This window comes from Pseudophryne corroboree, chromosome 9 (genome assembly GCF_028390025.1).
Source record: "Pseudophryne corroboree isolate aPseCor3 chromosome 9, aPseCor3.hap2, whole genome shotgun sequence".
NCBI lineage: Eukaryota > Metazoa > Chordata > Amphibia > Anura > Myobatrachidae > Pseudophryne > Pseudophryne corroboree.
The window spans coordinates 341,576,381-341,590,905 of NC_086452.1; the positions used below are offsets into that span (position 1 = coordinate 341,576,381).

Sequence of the window (14,525 nt, forward strand, 5' to 3'; positions counted from 1 at the left end):
TCTCCCTCCCGTTCTGGGAGCTTTGGTACATCCCTATGGTACTAATGTGGACCCCAGCATCCTCTAGGACGTAAGAGAAAATAGGATTTTAATTACCTAGCTAACCAGCTTGATGACCCTGGATGAGGTAAAATTGGAACAGGAGGGCAAGAAGATGGGGAATGGCAGAGGGATGCAGGTGCACCGCGAGGTGATATGAAAGGAGGTGAGGGCTTACCAGCAGCAACTGAAGGACCTGGAGACAAAGCAGGAGGCTCAGGAACTGACAGCAGGAAGAGCTGAGGAAGGACTGCTTGGCGGTGGCGGCACGACTGCGGAAGGCGGAGCTGCGGCGGTGGGCACATGAGGTGAGCGGGCCGTGCAGGTGCCGGTGGCGCCCCCCTCTGCAGGTCTTGCCACAGCGCCCAGGGCACGTACCCTGCTCGCCCCGTGCTAGTAACGCCTCTGCTCCCCAGTACTCAGTCTTGTCCCTGCTCTCGATGATCTTGACTGAGCCTCAGGAGTATGACCTGTCATTGCTGAACGCGGGGATGACTACAGGCCTACTGTATTTAAAGTATATACAGTGTCGGCGCTACCCGCTCAGGAGGGTCTGCAAAGCAGGGAGGCGCCGACCTGGAGAGGCACTCTCCACGCTCTACAACAACCCTGCTGTTGCTGCCAGCTGCCGCTGCACCTGCCTATCACACTGTATAGCGAGCAGCGGTGCCGGCAGCATGAAGAGAGGCTCTACCGCCTCCTTGCTTGAAGCGGCGCCTTGAGAGAAGGAGACACCGCAGACACCCGGGCCAGTATTCTTTAAAGCATTTGGGGCCGTGGCCAGGAGGCAGGCATCAGTCATTGTCCACATTCACGCCACAGCTGCTCTGCCGGGTGCTAGCAGTGTTGATTGGTGGACGGCGCCTGTCATCCACCAATCACAGTCATGGCTATCCACCAATCATGTTTCTTTGCAATGAAAGTGCGCTCGCACCGAGCCGCTGCCAGAGATGGAAGGGAGCGCGGCACAGCAGTACTATGTGGAGGAGGGTAAGTAGATGTAGTGGGCCGCCCCACAGATCTGAGGTCTCATTTTAAATGTCTCTTTTATCATGGGACATTCTTTCATTGGGAGTACAGTCAGCCCTGGGTTCAATTTCAGAATTAATACTATATTATAATGATTTAACAAGGCTTTGTGAAACAGCCCATTCTGTATCCATGTGCAATATGGGACAATAAAAAAAAAAAAATCCTATGTATGTATATACGAGTATACACACAACACACACAAATCATGTACCCTGCCTCCAGATTTCTGCTGCCAGGCTTGCACGCTGCCCAAAAGGAGGCTTCAGTTTCGTCCCCACTAAAGGAGTGCAGACACGACCTGCACTGCTGCCTGATGGAGGTGGAGGGAAATGAGTCACACACACTGGGAACAGCTAGTGGGGCTGCGTTTACAAGATGGAAAGGACTCCCTGTGTTAAGTGACCTGGGCCCCCCTGAAGGCTTAATCTGGCCCTGCCGCTGAGTGCTGAGCTCGGCCTGCTTCCCTGCTGCTTCCTTCATGTATTTGCTGAGCAGCTCCTGCTCAGCGCCTACCCCCAACCAGCAGCAGTCAGGCCCGGCTGAAGATCAGCAGCAGCCACCACCAGAGAGTCCATACCTCAGAGGCGCTGAATGCAGATCACCATCGATGGGGGAAGGCGGTTCAGGCCTTTGTCTTGGCATGCTCCTGTGTGCACATGTTCCTGGGCCCCCACATCATCACAAACACGCACACACCCTTCCTATGGCCATTACGTTTAACGACTTAACTGTCAATTATTTCGCCGAAAACCGCTCCTAAACTGTCAGGTTTTTTATGAGTGAATTAGGTGAAGAACATGAAGGAAATTTTTTAAAAAGAACATTTTTTTCCAAACATTGAAACATCGAGAACATCACGACCATCGGAACATTGCGTCCATCGGAACACCGCGACCATCGCGGCTTTCATTTTGAAAGCCGGGCCAGCCTGTAGGTATACAGGGGGGATCTGGGGGTGGCTTGGGAGGGTTTATTTACACTCCCCAGCGGCTGCTGGGAGGGGGGGATCCTGCCGTGCTGACCGATCAGCAGCACAGTACTTACTGGGGAGAGTGCAGGGAGGCAGAGGGACCTTCCGGTCCCTCTGACAGCAGCAGCGGAGGGAAGTTTATCTTCCCTGCCGCTGCTAACACTCTCTATCTGACTGGTCGCATTCTGTGCGACCAGGTCAGATAGAGCACTTGCAGGCATGGTCGTATCTGATGCGACCATGCCAGGCAAGTGGTTAAGGGCACTACTACTGTGGGTTATTGTGAGTATAAGGGACACTAATGTGGGGATTATGTGTAAGCCGCATTGTGTATAAAGAGTACTACTTTGTAGTGTAATGTGAGTAAGGGGCACTACTACTGTGTGTTGAAAGGAACACTACTATGTAGTGTGAATAAGATTATACTACTGTGTGGTGTAATTTTAAATATGGGTACTATTGAGTGGCCACAACCCTTCTTTTTGCGATCACACCCCTTTTTTGTTGTGTGCACTGTCCCTTTGTAAAGTATGGGAGGGAGGGCGAAAATGTATAGTTTGCAGGAGGGCGCCGAACACCCTAGCACCGACCCTGAGTACATATGTTACCTGCAGACCTATACAGATTGAGAGTATATTTTAACTGGTGTCATTGAAGAAAAAGGAGACCAACCATGTTTTAAGTAACATTTTCATTTTCTGTATCTCACATTTCAGATTGAAGTAGATCTACATGAGTCACAAGGCATCAGCTTTCTAGATGCTCAGGCGACTTTCATTACAAATGACTTGCTGCCAGCTATCAAAAAATCTTTCTCTGGAGAAAAGGTAAAAGCTTATTTACAGGAAGCAGAGCAAATAGTTTCTTAACCTGTTAGGAACGTTGTTCAATGTCACTTTTGTTGTGTGTGTGTACAGTAATTTTTGATACGTCTAGTCCTAGGGGCATATTTACCAAAGGAAAATTGCAGGCTATCCATTAAAAACCTCTGTTTTTGAGTGATATACCCAAATTTAAAGTGGCCACAGAATGTCTCTCTGATATCTTCTGCAATCCCCAATTTTTGATCGCAATAGCAGTCCCCATAAATTTATAGGGGGTCTGTTATTTAATAGGATTTGAATTACCTACCGGTAAATGCTGTTCTCGTAGTTCGTAGAGAATACTGGGAATCCATTTAGTACCATGGGGTATAGACGGGTCCACTAGGAGCCTTGGGCACTTTAGGAATTTGATAGTCTGCGCTGGCTCCTCCCTCTATGCCCCTTTCTACTAGACTCAGTCTAGGAAACTGTGCACGAGGAGACGGACATACTTTGAGAGAAGTATAGATAATAAGAGTGGTGAGATTACGAACCAGCACGCACAGAACAATAGGAAAGCAATGCTAACCAAACTTGAAACATGAACAGTAACGGCTGAACAAACCAGAATACTTAACCAAGTAACAGTGCAGGAACAACGAAGCAACGGGCGGGCGCCCAGTATCCACTACGGAGAACGAGAAAAGGATTTACCAGTAGGTAGTTAAAATCCTATTTTCTCTTACATCCTAGAGGATACTGGGAATCCATTTAGAACCATGGAGGAGTACCACAGCTCCCAAAGTGGGTGGGAGAGTGCTGAGGTTCCTGCAGAACTGATTGACCAAACTGAAGGTCCTCAGAGCCCAAAGTATCGAAGTTGTAGAACTTAGCAAACGTGTTCGAACCTGACCAAGTAGCTGCTCGGCAGAGCTGTAAAGCTAAGACCCCCCGGGCAGCCGCCCAAGATGAACTCACCGACCTAGTAGAGTGGGCCTGTACATATTTTGAAACCGGCAATCCTGCCGTAGAATAAGCATGCTGGATCATGAGCTTGATCCAGCGTGCAATAGACTGCTTAGAAGCAGGACACCGAATTTTATTGGGATCATAGAGAACGAACAGCAAGACGGATTTTATGTGATGAGCTGTTCTCTTTACATACACGTTCAAAGCCCTCACAACATCCAAAGACTTTGAAGTAGCAGAAGTGTCCGTCACAGCCAGAACCACAATAGGTTGGTTGATGTGAAAAGCGGACACCACCCTAGGAAGAAATTGCAAACAAGTTCTGAGTTCAGCTCTGTCTTCATGGAAAATTAAATAGGGACTTTTGTGAGACAACGCCACTAGTTCCGACACACGTCCCGCTGAGGCCAAGGCCAATAGTGTGACGGTCTTCCACGTAAGGTACTTTACGTCAACTTCCTGTAACGGTTCAAACCAGTCTGAATGAATGAACTGCAGCACCAAATTGAGATCCCAAGGTGCCGTGGGAGGCACAAAGGGAGTTTGGATGTGGTGTAGAACACCTTTCAAGAACGTCTGGCCCTCAGGGAGATAAGCCAATTGTTTCTGAAAGAAAATAGACAAAGCAGAAATCTGGACTTTAATGGAACCTAGGAGTAGGCCCACATCCACTACCGACTGCAGAAAAAGCAGGAGACGTCCCAGATGAATTTCCACTGCAGAATATTTTCTGGTCTCATACCAAGAAACATACCTCTTCCATATACGGTGGCAATGTTTAGACGTTACCACTTCCTGGCTTGGATCATAGTCGGGATGACCTTGTCAGGAATCACTCACCTGGCTAGGATCAGCCGTTCAACCTCCATGCCGTTAAACATAGCCGCAATATGTCTTGATAGACGAACAGGCCCTATTGCAAAGAGGCATAGGCCTCGGATCTTCGAGGAGTATCTCCAGAAGGTCCACGTACCAGTCCGTTCATGGCCAGTCCGGAGCAATGAGTATTGCTTGAGCCTTTTCCCTTCTTATTCTTTTTAGAATTTTTGGGATCAGAGGAAGTGGAGGAAACACGTACGCTATCTGGTAGACCCATGGAGTTGTCAGTGCGTCTACCGCCACTGCTTGTGGGTCTCTCGATCTGGAACAATACCGCTTGAGCTTCTTGTTGAGACGAGAGGCCATCTTGTCGATTTGTGGAATTCCCCACCGACGTGTTAAGCACCTGAACACGTCCTGGTAAAGGCTCCATTCCCCCAGGTGCAGGTCGTGTCGCTGAGGATGTCTGCTTCCCAGTTGTCTACTCCCGGAATGAAGACTGCTGACAATGCCACGGCATGTTTTTCCGCCCAGAGAAGAATTTTTGACACCTCTGCCATTGCTGCTCTGCTTTTCGTTCCGCCCTGTCGGTTTATGCACGTTACCGCCGTTACATTGTCCGACTGGTTTCGAATGGTCTTATTCCGAGGTAGAGATGAGGCCTGCAGAAGGGCGTTGTAGTAGATAGCCCTGAGTTCCAGGATGTTTATTGGAAGGACGACTTCCTGACTTGACCATTTTCCTTGAAACTGTACCCCCTGGGTGACTGCTCCCCAACCTCTGAGGCTTGTGTCCGTGGTTAGCAGAATCCAATTCTGAATCCCGAACCTCTGACCCTCGACGAGGTGAGAAGTCTGTAGCCACCACAGAAGGGAGATCCTGGCTCTTGGTGACAGATGGATCCTCTGGTGCATGTGAAGATGTGATCCAGACCATTTGTCCAATAGATCTAGCTGGAAGGGCCTTGCATGAAACCTTTCATACTGAAGCCAGTATGAAAGGTGGTAAGAGGCCACCAGTTTCCCCAGAAGGCGAATGCACAGATGCACCGAGATCTGGGTTGGCTTCAGGACAGCCCGAACCATCGGCTGGATTTCCATAGCCTTATCCACAGGAAGGAACATTCGCTGAGATTCCATGTCCAGTATCATTCCCATCAACCTCTCCCTGGACGGTGCCTTTATAAGAAGATCGTCCAGGAATTATGTTTACTCCCTGTTTATGGAGTAGAAACATCATCTCTGCCATTACCTTGGTGAACACTGTCAGTGCTGTGGAGAGACCAAATGGCAGGGCCTGGAACTGGTAGTGACAGTCCTGCAGTGCAAACCGTAGATAAGCCTGATGAGAAGGCCATATCGGAATGTGAAGGTACGCATCCTTGATATCCAGAGACACTAGGAATTCCCCCTCCTCCAGACCTGAGAACACTGCTCTCAGAGACTCAGTCTTGAATTTGAACACTCTTAAGTATGGGTTCAACGACTTGAGGTTCAGAATCGGTCTTACCGAACCGTCCGGTTTCGGTACTACAAACAGGTTGAAATACTATCCCTTGTTTTGTAGATGAGGTGGAACTGGAACAATGACCTGAGTATGTACCAGTTTTTGAATGACGTCTTGTAAGGTTATACTTGCTTCCTGTGAAACTGGTAAGCCTGATTTGAATAATCTGTGAGGTGGGAGCTCCTGAAATTCCAATCTGTAGCCCTGGGAAATAAGATCTATGATCCAGGGATCCTGGCATGATGTTGTCAAGATGTGACTGAAAAATCTTAGTCGAGCTCCCACCTACCGGTCTTCCAGGTATCACGGTCCACCGTCATGCTGAAGGCTTTGAGGAAGCAGAACTTGAGCTCTGTTCCTGTAAATCTGCCATTGCTGGTTTTCGTGGTTTACCTCTAGCGTGTCTGGTGGCTGTAGAAGAACCTCCGGTTTTGCCCTTGAACTTGGCAGTCCAAAAGGTCTGTAGATTAGGTCCTGTGTAAGCCTTCCCGGTTTGGGGAGCTTCAGAAGGAAGATACATAGAAGGGTAGGCCTTCCACGCCTTTCCTGGAGTCTGCGTCGGCAGTCCACTGGCGTAGCCATAAGCCTCTGCGTGCTGACACTGCCATAGCAGTGGTGCATACATTAAGCAAGCCTATTTCTTTTATGGCTTCCACCATAAAATTTGCAGAGTCCTGTATATGTTGCAGGAGTAAAATAATCTCCACCTTAGGCAAGGTACCTAACCCCTCAATTAGGTTACCTGACCAGTTTGCGATGGCCTTAGTAATCCACCCACATGCTATAGTGGGTCTCTGTGCCACCCCAGCAGCTGTGTATAATGATTTGAGTGTATTCTCAATTCTACGATCAGCCGTGTCTTTTAGGGAGGCTGCACCAGGGACAGGCAATACAATTTTCTGTGACAGCCTGGATACTGATGCATCCACTATCGATGGATTTTCCTGTATTTTTTCTATCCTCAGGAGGAAACGGAAAAGATGATATCAACCTTTTAGGGATTTGAAATTTCCTATCAGGATTAACCTACGTTTCTTCAAACAGGGTATTTAGTTCCTTTGACACAGAAAAAGTTGCTGAGGATTTCTTTTTTACATTAAAATAAGATTCCTCAGTCTCCTCTGTTACCTTATCAGGGATATGCAGAACCTCTCTATTAGTAGCCTCCCCCACCTGTGCATCCACCTCCCCCTCCTCAATGTCTGACCCCTCACCATCAGAGTCAGACTGCAGGATATGGGCCAAAGGACGTTTTTGCGGAAAAATGGCAGGGGACTGAGACGCTGGTCTTGGTACTGAGTCTCTGTTCGTAAACTCAGTCATCAATTGTCTTAAGTATTGCGCCTCTTTCTCATTACAGGACAATTTAGTGGAAATATTGGAGATCATTCCCCTAATGGAATCCAGCCAAGCTGGTTCTGCCCCACCAGCCTAGGCGAGTGCACTGGATTGAGTACACTATAGTGATACACACACATACGCACGCACACACTCGCGAGCGCGCGCGCACACACACACACACAGACAGGAACAGGTTAAAAGCACAATTAACCCACAAAGAGCCCTTCAAAAGAGACACAGAGATATTCTGGAGCCAGCACACAGCGCCCTTAACGCGAATGCCAAGCTTAACCGGGTTGCAGACGAAGTACCCAGATTGGGGACTTAGTACACTAGTAAGCGCTCCCCCTCTGCTATGACCCCTTGGTACGCTGAGGTAATCTGGAGTCTCTCCAGAGGAACTGCCTATCAGTCAGCATCTGTGTCCACTGCAAAGGGAAAATGGCACTAGTGAGCTGCTGGATCCGCTCATAGTGAAGCCCCACCCCTACAATGGTGCGCGGTCTTCCCGCTTTTTTATACTGGCTAAGGTAATTTTTAATGGTTAAAATGGAGTCAGTGGCCTTTTAAGTCTGTAATGCCAGTCTGGGTACTGTGTACACTCGTTGGGTACTTAGACTCAGTTCGCTCCCTCAGAAGCGGTGCGTCCGCACTGTGTACTGAGTCCCGAGTCTCTGCCGCCCCCATAGAAGCCGTGCGTCTCTGTACCCTCATGCCGCCATAATGGCCGGCGACCCGCCGGCTTAGTACTCACCACTCTTCTTTCTTCTGGCTCTGTTAGGGGTGGCAGCATGCTAAGGGAATGTACGCGTGCAGTGGTGGGGTGTGCGAATAGTTCCCTCAGGAGCCAGTGTCCTGTCAGCGGGTAACAGGACCATTAACCCTTCAAGAGGTTTGGCTGCCCCCCCCCCCCCACCCCCCCCCCCCCCCACTCCTAAATCCCACGAAGCAGGCAGGCTGGTGCTATCCAGTACTGCCTGAAGATAACAAACAAAAAAATAAATGCAGAAAACCTTTCAGGAGCTTCCATGCGACGTGACTGGCTCCTCCGTGCACATTTTCTAAACTATCTCTCAGGAGGGGCATAGAGGGAGGAGCCAGCGCACACTATCAAATTCTTAAAGTGCCCAAGGCTTCTAGTGGAGCCGTCTATATTCAATAGTACTAATTGGATTCCTAGTATCCTCTAGGATGTAAGAGAAATGAGATTTACCGAGCTCCGAAATGCAAAGCCTATAGAATACTTACCTCAAAATTTACTGTGAGAATCAGCAGCAACCGTGTGCATGTGTGATCTGCTGACCATACATGCACAGTAGCGTGATTGGCAGCCGTACAAGAAACTAAAGTGATCTCTTTAGCAATCACTTTACTTGTACACATAGCAGGGATAGGCTTCTATTGCATGTGTTTAATGTTCCATCCTAGCGATCTTTCATTTCTTATTGTCGCGATAAGTGGTAATAAGAAATTATAATTATGATAATTAAAAAATATGCCCCATAGTCATTAATTCTGCATGTCTTCTTTGATTTATAATGATCTTACTTCTGTATGGTGCATATTCTCTCCTTACTGTTATTGTGATATCCATGGTCAGGCTTAGGCAATGTACGGTAGCAATCCATTTGCTGTTGACAGGGCCGGATTAAGGTCCACATGGGCCTGGGGCTGAAAATTATCAAGGGTCTATTGTGAGAAATTTAGGAGGTGTGGCTAATGTTGTGTGGGTGTGGCCAGAGACATATAGGCGTGTACATTCCCTACTATATAAGCCCCAACGTCTCCCAAAATATGTAAAAGTAGAAAAACAGCATCACTTTAGGAGGAAATTAAAAATATAATTTTAATTCTGATTGTTTATGACAACCATGTGACCAGCTGGGCAGAAAATAATCATCATGCTATCATGATGATGGGCCTATCTTTATCTGGAGCCTGGAGCTGTAGCTCCATCCGCCCCATTGTTAACCTGGCCCTGGCAGTTGATGCTACATTCTTATGACTTGTAGAGCTACAACTACTGGAGAGCCATAGGATGCTTAACCACAAATGAAATCGGTTACAAACCTTGTAAAAAAATGTTCTGTAACAAAGCATAAGGCAAGCCTTTCCCTAACATGGCATACGAAGGGCTCTATTTAATACCGATGCTTATTACCAACAGCATATTGTGTTTAGTAACAAAGTGATTCTAACAATATGTCGCCGGTATTTAAAATAACTTACCTCTCCAACGTGGTCCAGCAATGTTGCTCTCCTCGTCTGTGTCCTCCACTGTGTTGTCGGCAGTGTAATGCACATGAGGATGGGCTATGTGAGAAATACATCTGTGCATGTCCATTGTGTTTCAACCTGGTGTGGACTCACTGGCATATTTGTAATAAGTGCAGGATGCGGTGCACAGGGGCCCGCACATTACACCCTGCACCCATTATTATACTTACCTCTCCGTAGTCCAGAGAACTCGCCAAGAATGTGGCATGGGTGCCATGTTCCTGGAGAACTGCGCTTGCACAGTAGACTCTGGCACTGCATCTACTGCGCTGCACGGATCCTTGAGGGGGACTGCACGGTGTTTGCACATGGGCCCTCTCCTCACTTAGACTCTGAATGGAAGTCTAAAAAAGGCCTTTGCTGGGCCCCCATTGCCGACAATAGGGACAGCACCACTTATGCCATTGTAAGTGGTACAGTCATAAAGAGCTGTAAGCTGAACTTATGTCATATGTCATAACCCCTTTTAGCAAGTTCTTGACTGCAGCCATAATTGTTTTATAATGGTTCTGATATTGTTCACAACAGTAGATGATTTTGTTATTTATTTTGTTTTAGGGCCATGTTTCTTTTAAACCCACAATAGATCAGCAACGATCCTGTGCTAACTGTTCAACTACACTACTGAATGGTGATTTTATTGTGACGTATAATGTTAACAGAGAATCTCCGGGAAACATACAGGTAAGGATGGTTCTTTGAAGGCGTTTCCATTAAAATACATTGGGGGGCACTTCAATTACATGTGAAGGGGTAAATCAGCTGTTGCCACAGCATTTCAACATCAGCAACGGCAGCCCGATCTGCCCCCTTCGCCTGACTGGCCGAATGCCGGATTTGCCTAAAAGTGCTCGCTGCCTTGTGAGGAAAATGTCAGTGCACCGTGAATCCACAGTCACTTATTTGAATTCCCCCGTTTCTCTCAGTAGTTTAACTCAGGCCAACTTGAGAACATTTAATCTTCTTGTAAATATAAAGCCAACAAATGTAATTCATAAAGAAGAACATGTTAGGGTCTCCTGCCCTGTGCTGCCACGTCATCATGGCAACCGGGAGACAAGTGCTAGCGGAGTAACCTGAGCGCAGCTGATACTCCGGTTCGGGTCTTTTGCTGTGCAGTGGTTATAGGCTCTGTGCACGGCAGGGGATCCGGTGCTGGTTTTTGTGCTCACAGTCTGTGAGGTCTGAGTGGGGCGTGGACAGCACCTGCTTTATAAGGCCTCTTTCCAGGTTAAGCAGATGCTGCTGAATCTTTGTTGGTTAGTCAGTTCCTGAAAGTTAGCCAGTACTGTGTAGCTTTGTATTTGTTTGTTGCTTACTGCTAATAGGCCTGGGGATTTGGTATTACACTCTGCCAATCCAGACCTAGCAGTAAGACTGGAGTCAGTCGTTTAGCTTGCTGGGGTTCTGTTACTACTCTGTGAACTTAGCAAGTTTGCGGCTGTATTCTAAGACTTGCCTGTATAATCCTGTCTCACTGTGCTAGGTGTCGGGTCAGTTTAGTGGCAGTAAGCTGAACCTGTGCACTGCAAGTGAGAATTAGGATTGTGGAGACTCTCCTTGTGTCTATCATTCCATCTCTGACCAAGGAGTTTACTGCCACACCCGTTGGTAACCCTTTAGGGTTTTGCTGTTGCCCTTAGCAACAGCATTTCGGGTTCTCTATGTATTAAAACACAACATCTTGCTTTTCCCATCTGAGCATTTCTAATACAAGGGAGATACCCAGTTCCTTAGCCTCTGGGCTTCTCTGTTCACTTTGTGTGTATTTTGTTACCCTATCACCTTCTGTGTACGTTATGTCATATTCCCCAGTCTGTCTGTGAGTCCATTTGTTTTGCATACCTATCCGTTCAAACACCAGTACATTCCTGCAGGCACTGGTGTGCATAACAGAACAATTAAAAATACAAATACATTTTCTCATAATAAGAGAGGAAATCTCTGACATTGAAAGTGGTAGTGGATGATACTGCATCTAATGTCCTACAAGATTTTTCACTTTCATGTTGAAGTAAAACTGCTATTTTGAACCATACTCAGGTGATTGGAAAATGTGACAAAAATAAAGCAAAGAGCAAATAGTCACCATTTATTCTGTGCATATATAGTACATTATTGCTTTAGAATAATAGCACTCTTAGTGGCTCATATAGAGTTTTGCACCCTAATGCTAGCAGGAAAACACACGTATATGAAATATTTATATGCATATATATAAGACCTGATTCAGACGACTTTCTTAGCACAGACACAAACAGGGGCTGATGTGCATGTGGGGCCTATTTTGTTTGTTGACATGTGGGGACTGGTGCTGCCGCCATGGTTAAATGGTATACCACTAGTAAAGCTATATTAAACATATTTATTTTTTCCCTTTGAGGGCCAATTTTATTTATTGCTTTCTGTGGGAGCCAATGTGTGTTTTTTCCTGTGGAGGTTGGCAGTGTGATTTATTGTTTTGCTTCTGCAATGTTTTTCATCTGCGTTTGCATCTGAGTTGCAGCGAGCATGCATGAACCGCAACAATGTTCATACACATGCACCAAGAGGTGTGACCCAGATTTATCAAGCCTTGGAGAGTGATAAATTGCAACCATTCAGTTCCTAACTGCCATGTTACAGGCTGCGTTTGAAAATTGACAGCTAGGCGCTGGTTGGTTGGTACATTATCACCGTGCAATGTATCACCCTACAAGGCTTAATAAATCTGGGCCTGTATTAGAAATGTGTTGGCAATTCATGTGTGGTTGGTTACAGGGGGTTGGCTAATCAGACGTAGATATAATGTAGTATGGGCATGTTGCTGAAAGTGGTCACGTATAGAGACATTGAATTGCCCACATTGAAGGCCATACTCAGACTGAACCTAGTTTAGGGCTGGTGAAAGTTACAATGGTGTGACCGATTGTGGTGTCCAAAGGTGCACAAAACATATGATTTCAGGATCTGTAGGCACTGAAAGTGAGCATCTCTGTCCTTGCATATTTGGATGCACGGGAAGGGCATTATAGCAACATCAGCATAAAGTTACAGACTGAACTATTGCAAAAGATGCAAGGAAGGCAGCAACTGCACCCAATTCGCAATCAGACCCTATGACGAGGAATCCCACCCCCTCAACAGACTCCATCCCCAAAACAGACGCCACCCCCATTAAATACATTTCTTGGGCTGGTTTTCCATCTCAATCCGCTCCTGAACACAAACAACACATTTTTGCATGGAGCAGATGCACAGAAGCATACAGTATCTCTGTCCTATTTTTAATTGGGCAGAAGAACTCGGCTGAACCTGTCTTTCTGTGAAATAGAGCATTTTGGGGTGAGAACTGGATGGTGACATGTAACCACCCTGACTTGTGGGAGCGTCATCTGAGAGTCATGGGCGTGTGCACTGTGCAGATACTTATAATGATAGTTGTGGCGGGCTGAGTTTTTGTCAGTGGGCGGCACTGGAATCCGGCTATGGCGGCAGCCCGCAACTACAGCTACTTTGTTATTGTGACTCATAATATTCAGTCGGAGTAGGTAGTATTATTATAATATTTATTACAATTTATTTATAAGGCGCCACAAGTGTTTCTCTGATGTCCTAGTGGATGCTAGGGACTCCGTAAGGACCATGGGGAATAGACGGGCTCCGCAGGAGACTGGGCACTCTAAAAGAAAGATTAGGTACTATCTGGTGTGCACTGGCTCCTCCCTCTATGCCCCTCCTCCAGACCTCAGTTAGAATCTGTGCCCGGCCAAAGCTGGATGCACCTAGTGGGCTCTCTAGAGCCTGCTAGTAAAGAAAGTAATTGTTAGGTTTTTTATTTTCAGTGAGATCTGCTGGCAACAGACTCACTGCTACGTGGGACCGAGGGGAGAGAAGCAAACGTACCTGTTCACAGCTAGGTTGCGCTTTTTAGGCTACTGGACACCATTAGCTCCAGAGGGTTAGAACACAGGCAGAGGTCCTCGGGCGTCCGTTCCCGGAGCCGTGCCTCCGTCCCCCTTGCAGAGCCAGAAGATCAGAAGTTGGTGATGAAATCGGCGGCTGAAGACTCCTGTCTTCATTAAGGTAGCGCACAGCACCGCAGCTGTGCGCCATTGCTCCCACTGCACACCACACACTCCGGTCACTGTAGGGTGCAGGGCGCTGGGGGGGGGGCGCCCTGGGCAGCAATAAGAATACCTTTGGCATTAAAAAGACACATAATTCAGTCTGTGACTGTATATGTGTAAAACCCCCGCCATTTTTTAGTCAGAAACAGCGGGACAGAAGCCCGCCGCTGAGGGGGCGGGGCCTTCTTCCTCAGCACACCAGCGCCATTTCTCTTCACAGCTCCGCTGGAAGGACGCTCCCCAGGCTCTCCCCTGCAGTCTCCTGGCAATAAAAGGGTAAAAAGAGAGGGGGGGGGCACATAAATTTAGGCAAAAGGTGTATTTATACAGCAGCTATTGGGAAAAATTCACTTCTGGTGGTGTATCCCTGTGTTATATAGCGCTGTGGTGTGTGCTGGCATACTCTTTCTCTGTCTCCCCATAGACCTTGTGGGGTCCTGTCCTCAGTCAGAGCATTCCCTGTGTGTGTGCTGTGTGTCGGTACGGCTGTGTCGACATGTTTGATGAGGAGGGTTACGTGGAAGTGGAGCAAGTGCAGATAAATGTGGTGTCGCCCCCGTCGGTGCCGACACCTGATTGGATGGATATGTGGAAGGTCTTAAATGACAATGTAAACTCATTACACAAAAGGTTTGATGATGTTGCTGCCGGGGGACAGCC

The 14,525-nt window shown here is 47.4% G+C and overlaps 1 protein-coding gene across 3 annotated transcripts in view; it reads left to right on the forward strand.

Annotated features, from left to right (window-relative positions):
- LOC134958186 (inter-alpha-trypsin inhibitor heavy chain H3-like) overlaps positions 1-14,525 on the forward strand; it is a 449,083-nt gene that overhangs the window by 199,534 nt on the left and 235,024 nt on the right. For all 3 annotated transcript variants that reach the window (XM_063940615.1, XM_063940617.1, XM_063940616.1), the window contains exons 6-7: positions 2,758-2,868; positions 10,315-10,440. In XM_063940615.1, the coding sequence (XP_063796685.1) occupies positions 2,758-2,868; positions 10,315-10,440 (237 nt within the window). The remainder of the gene's footprint in view (positions 1-2,757; positions 2,869-10,314; positions 10,441-14,525) is intronic.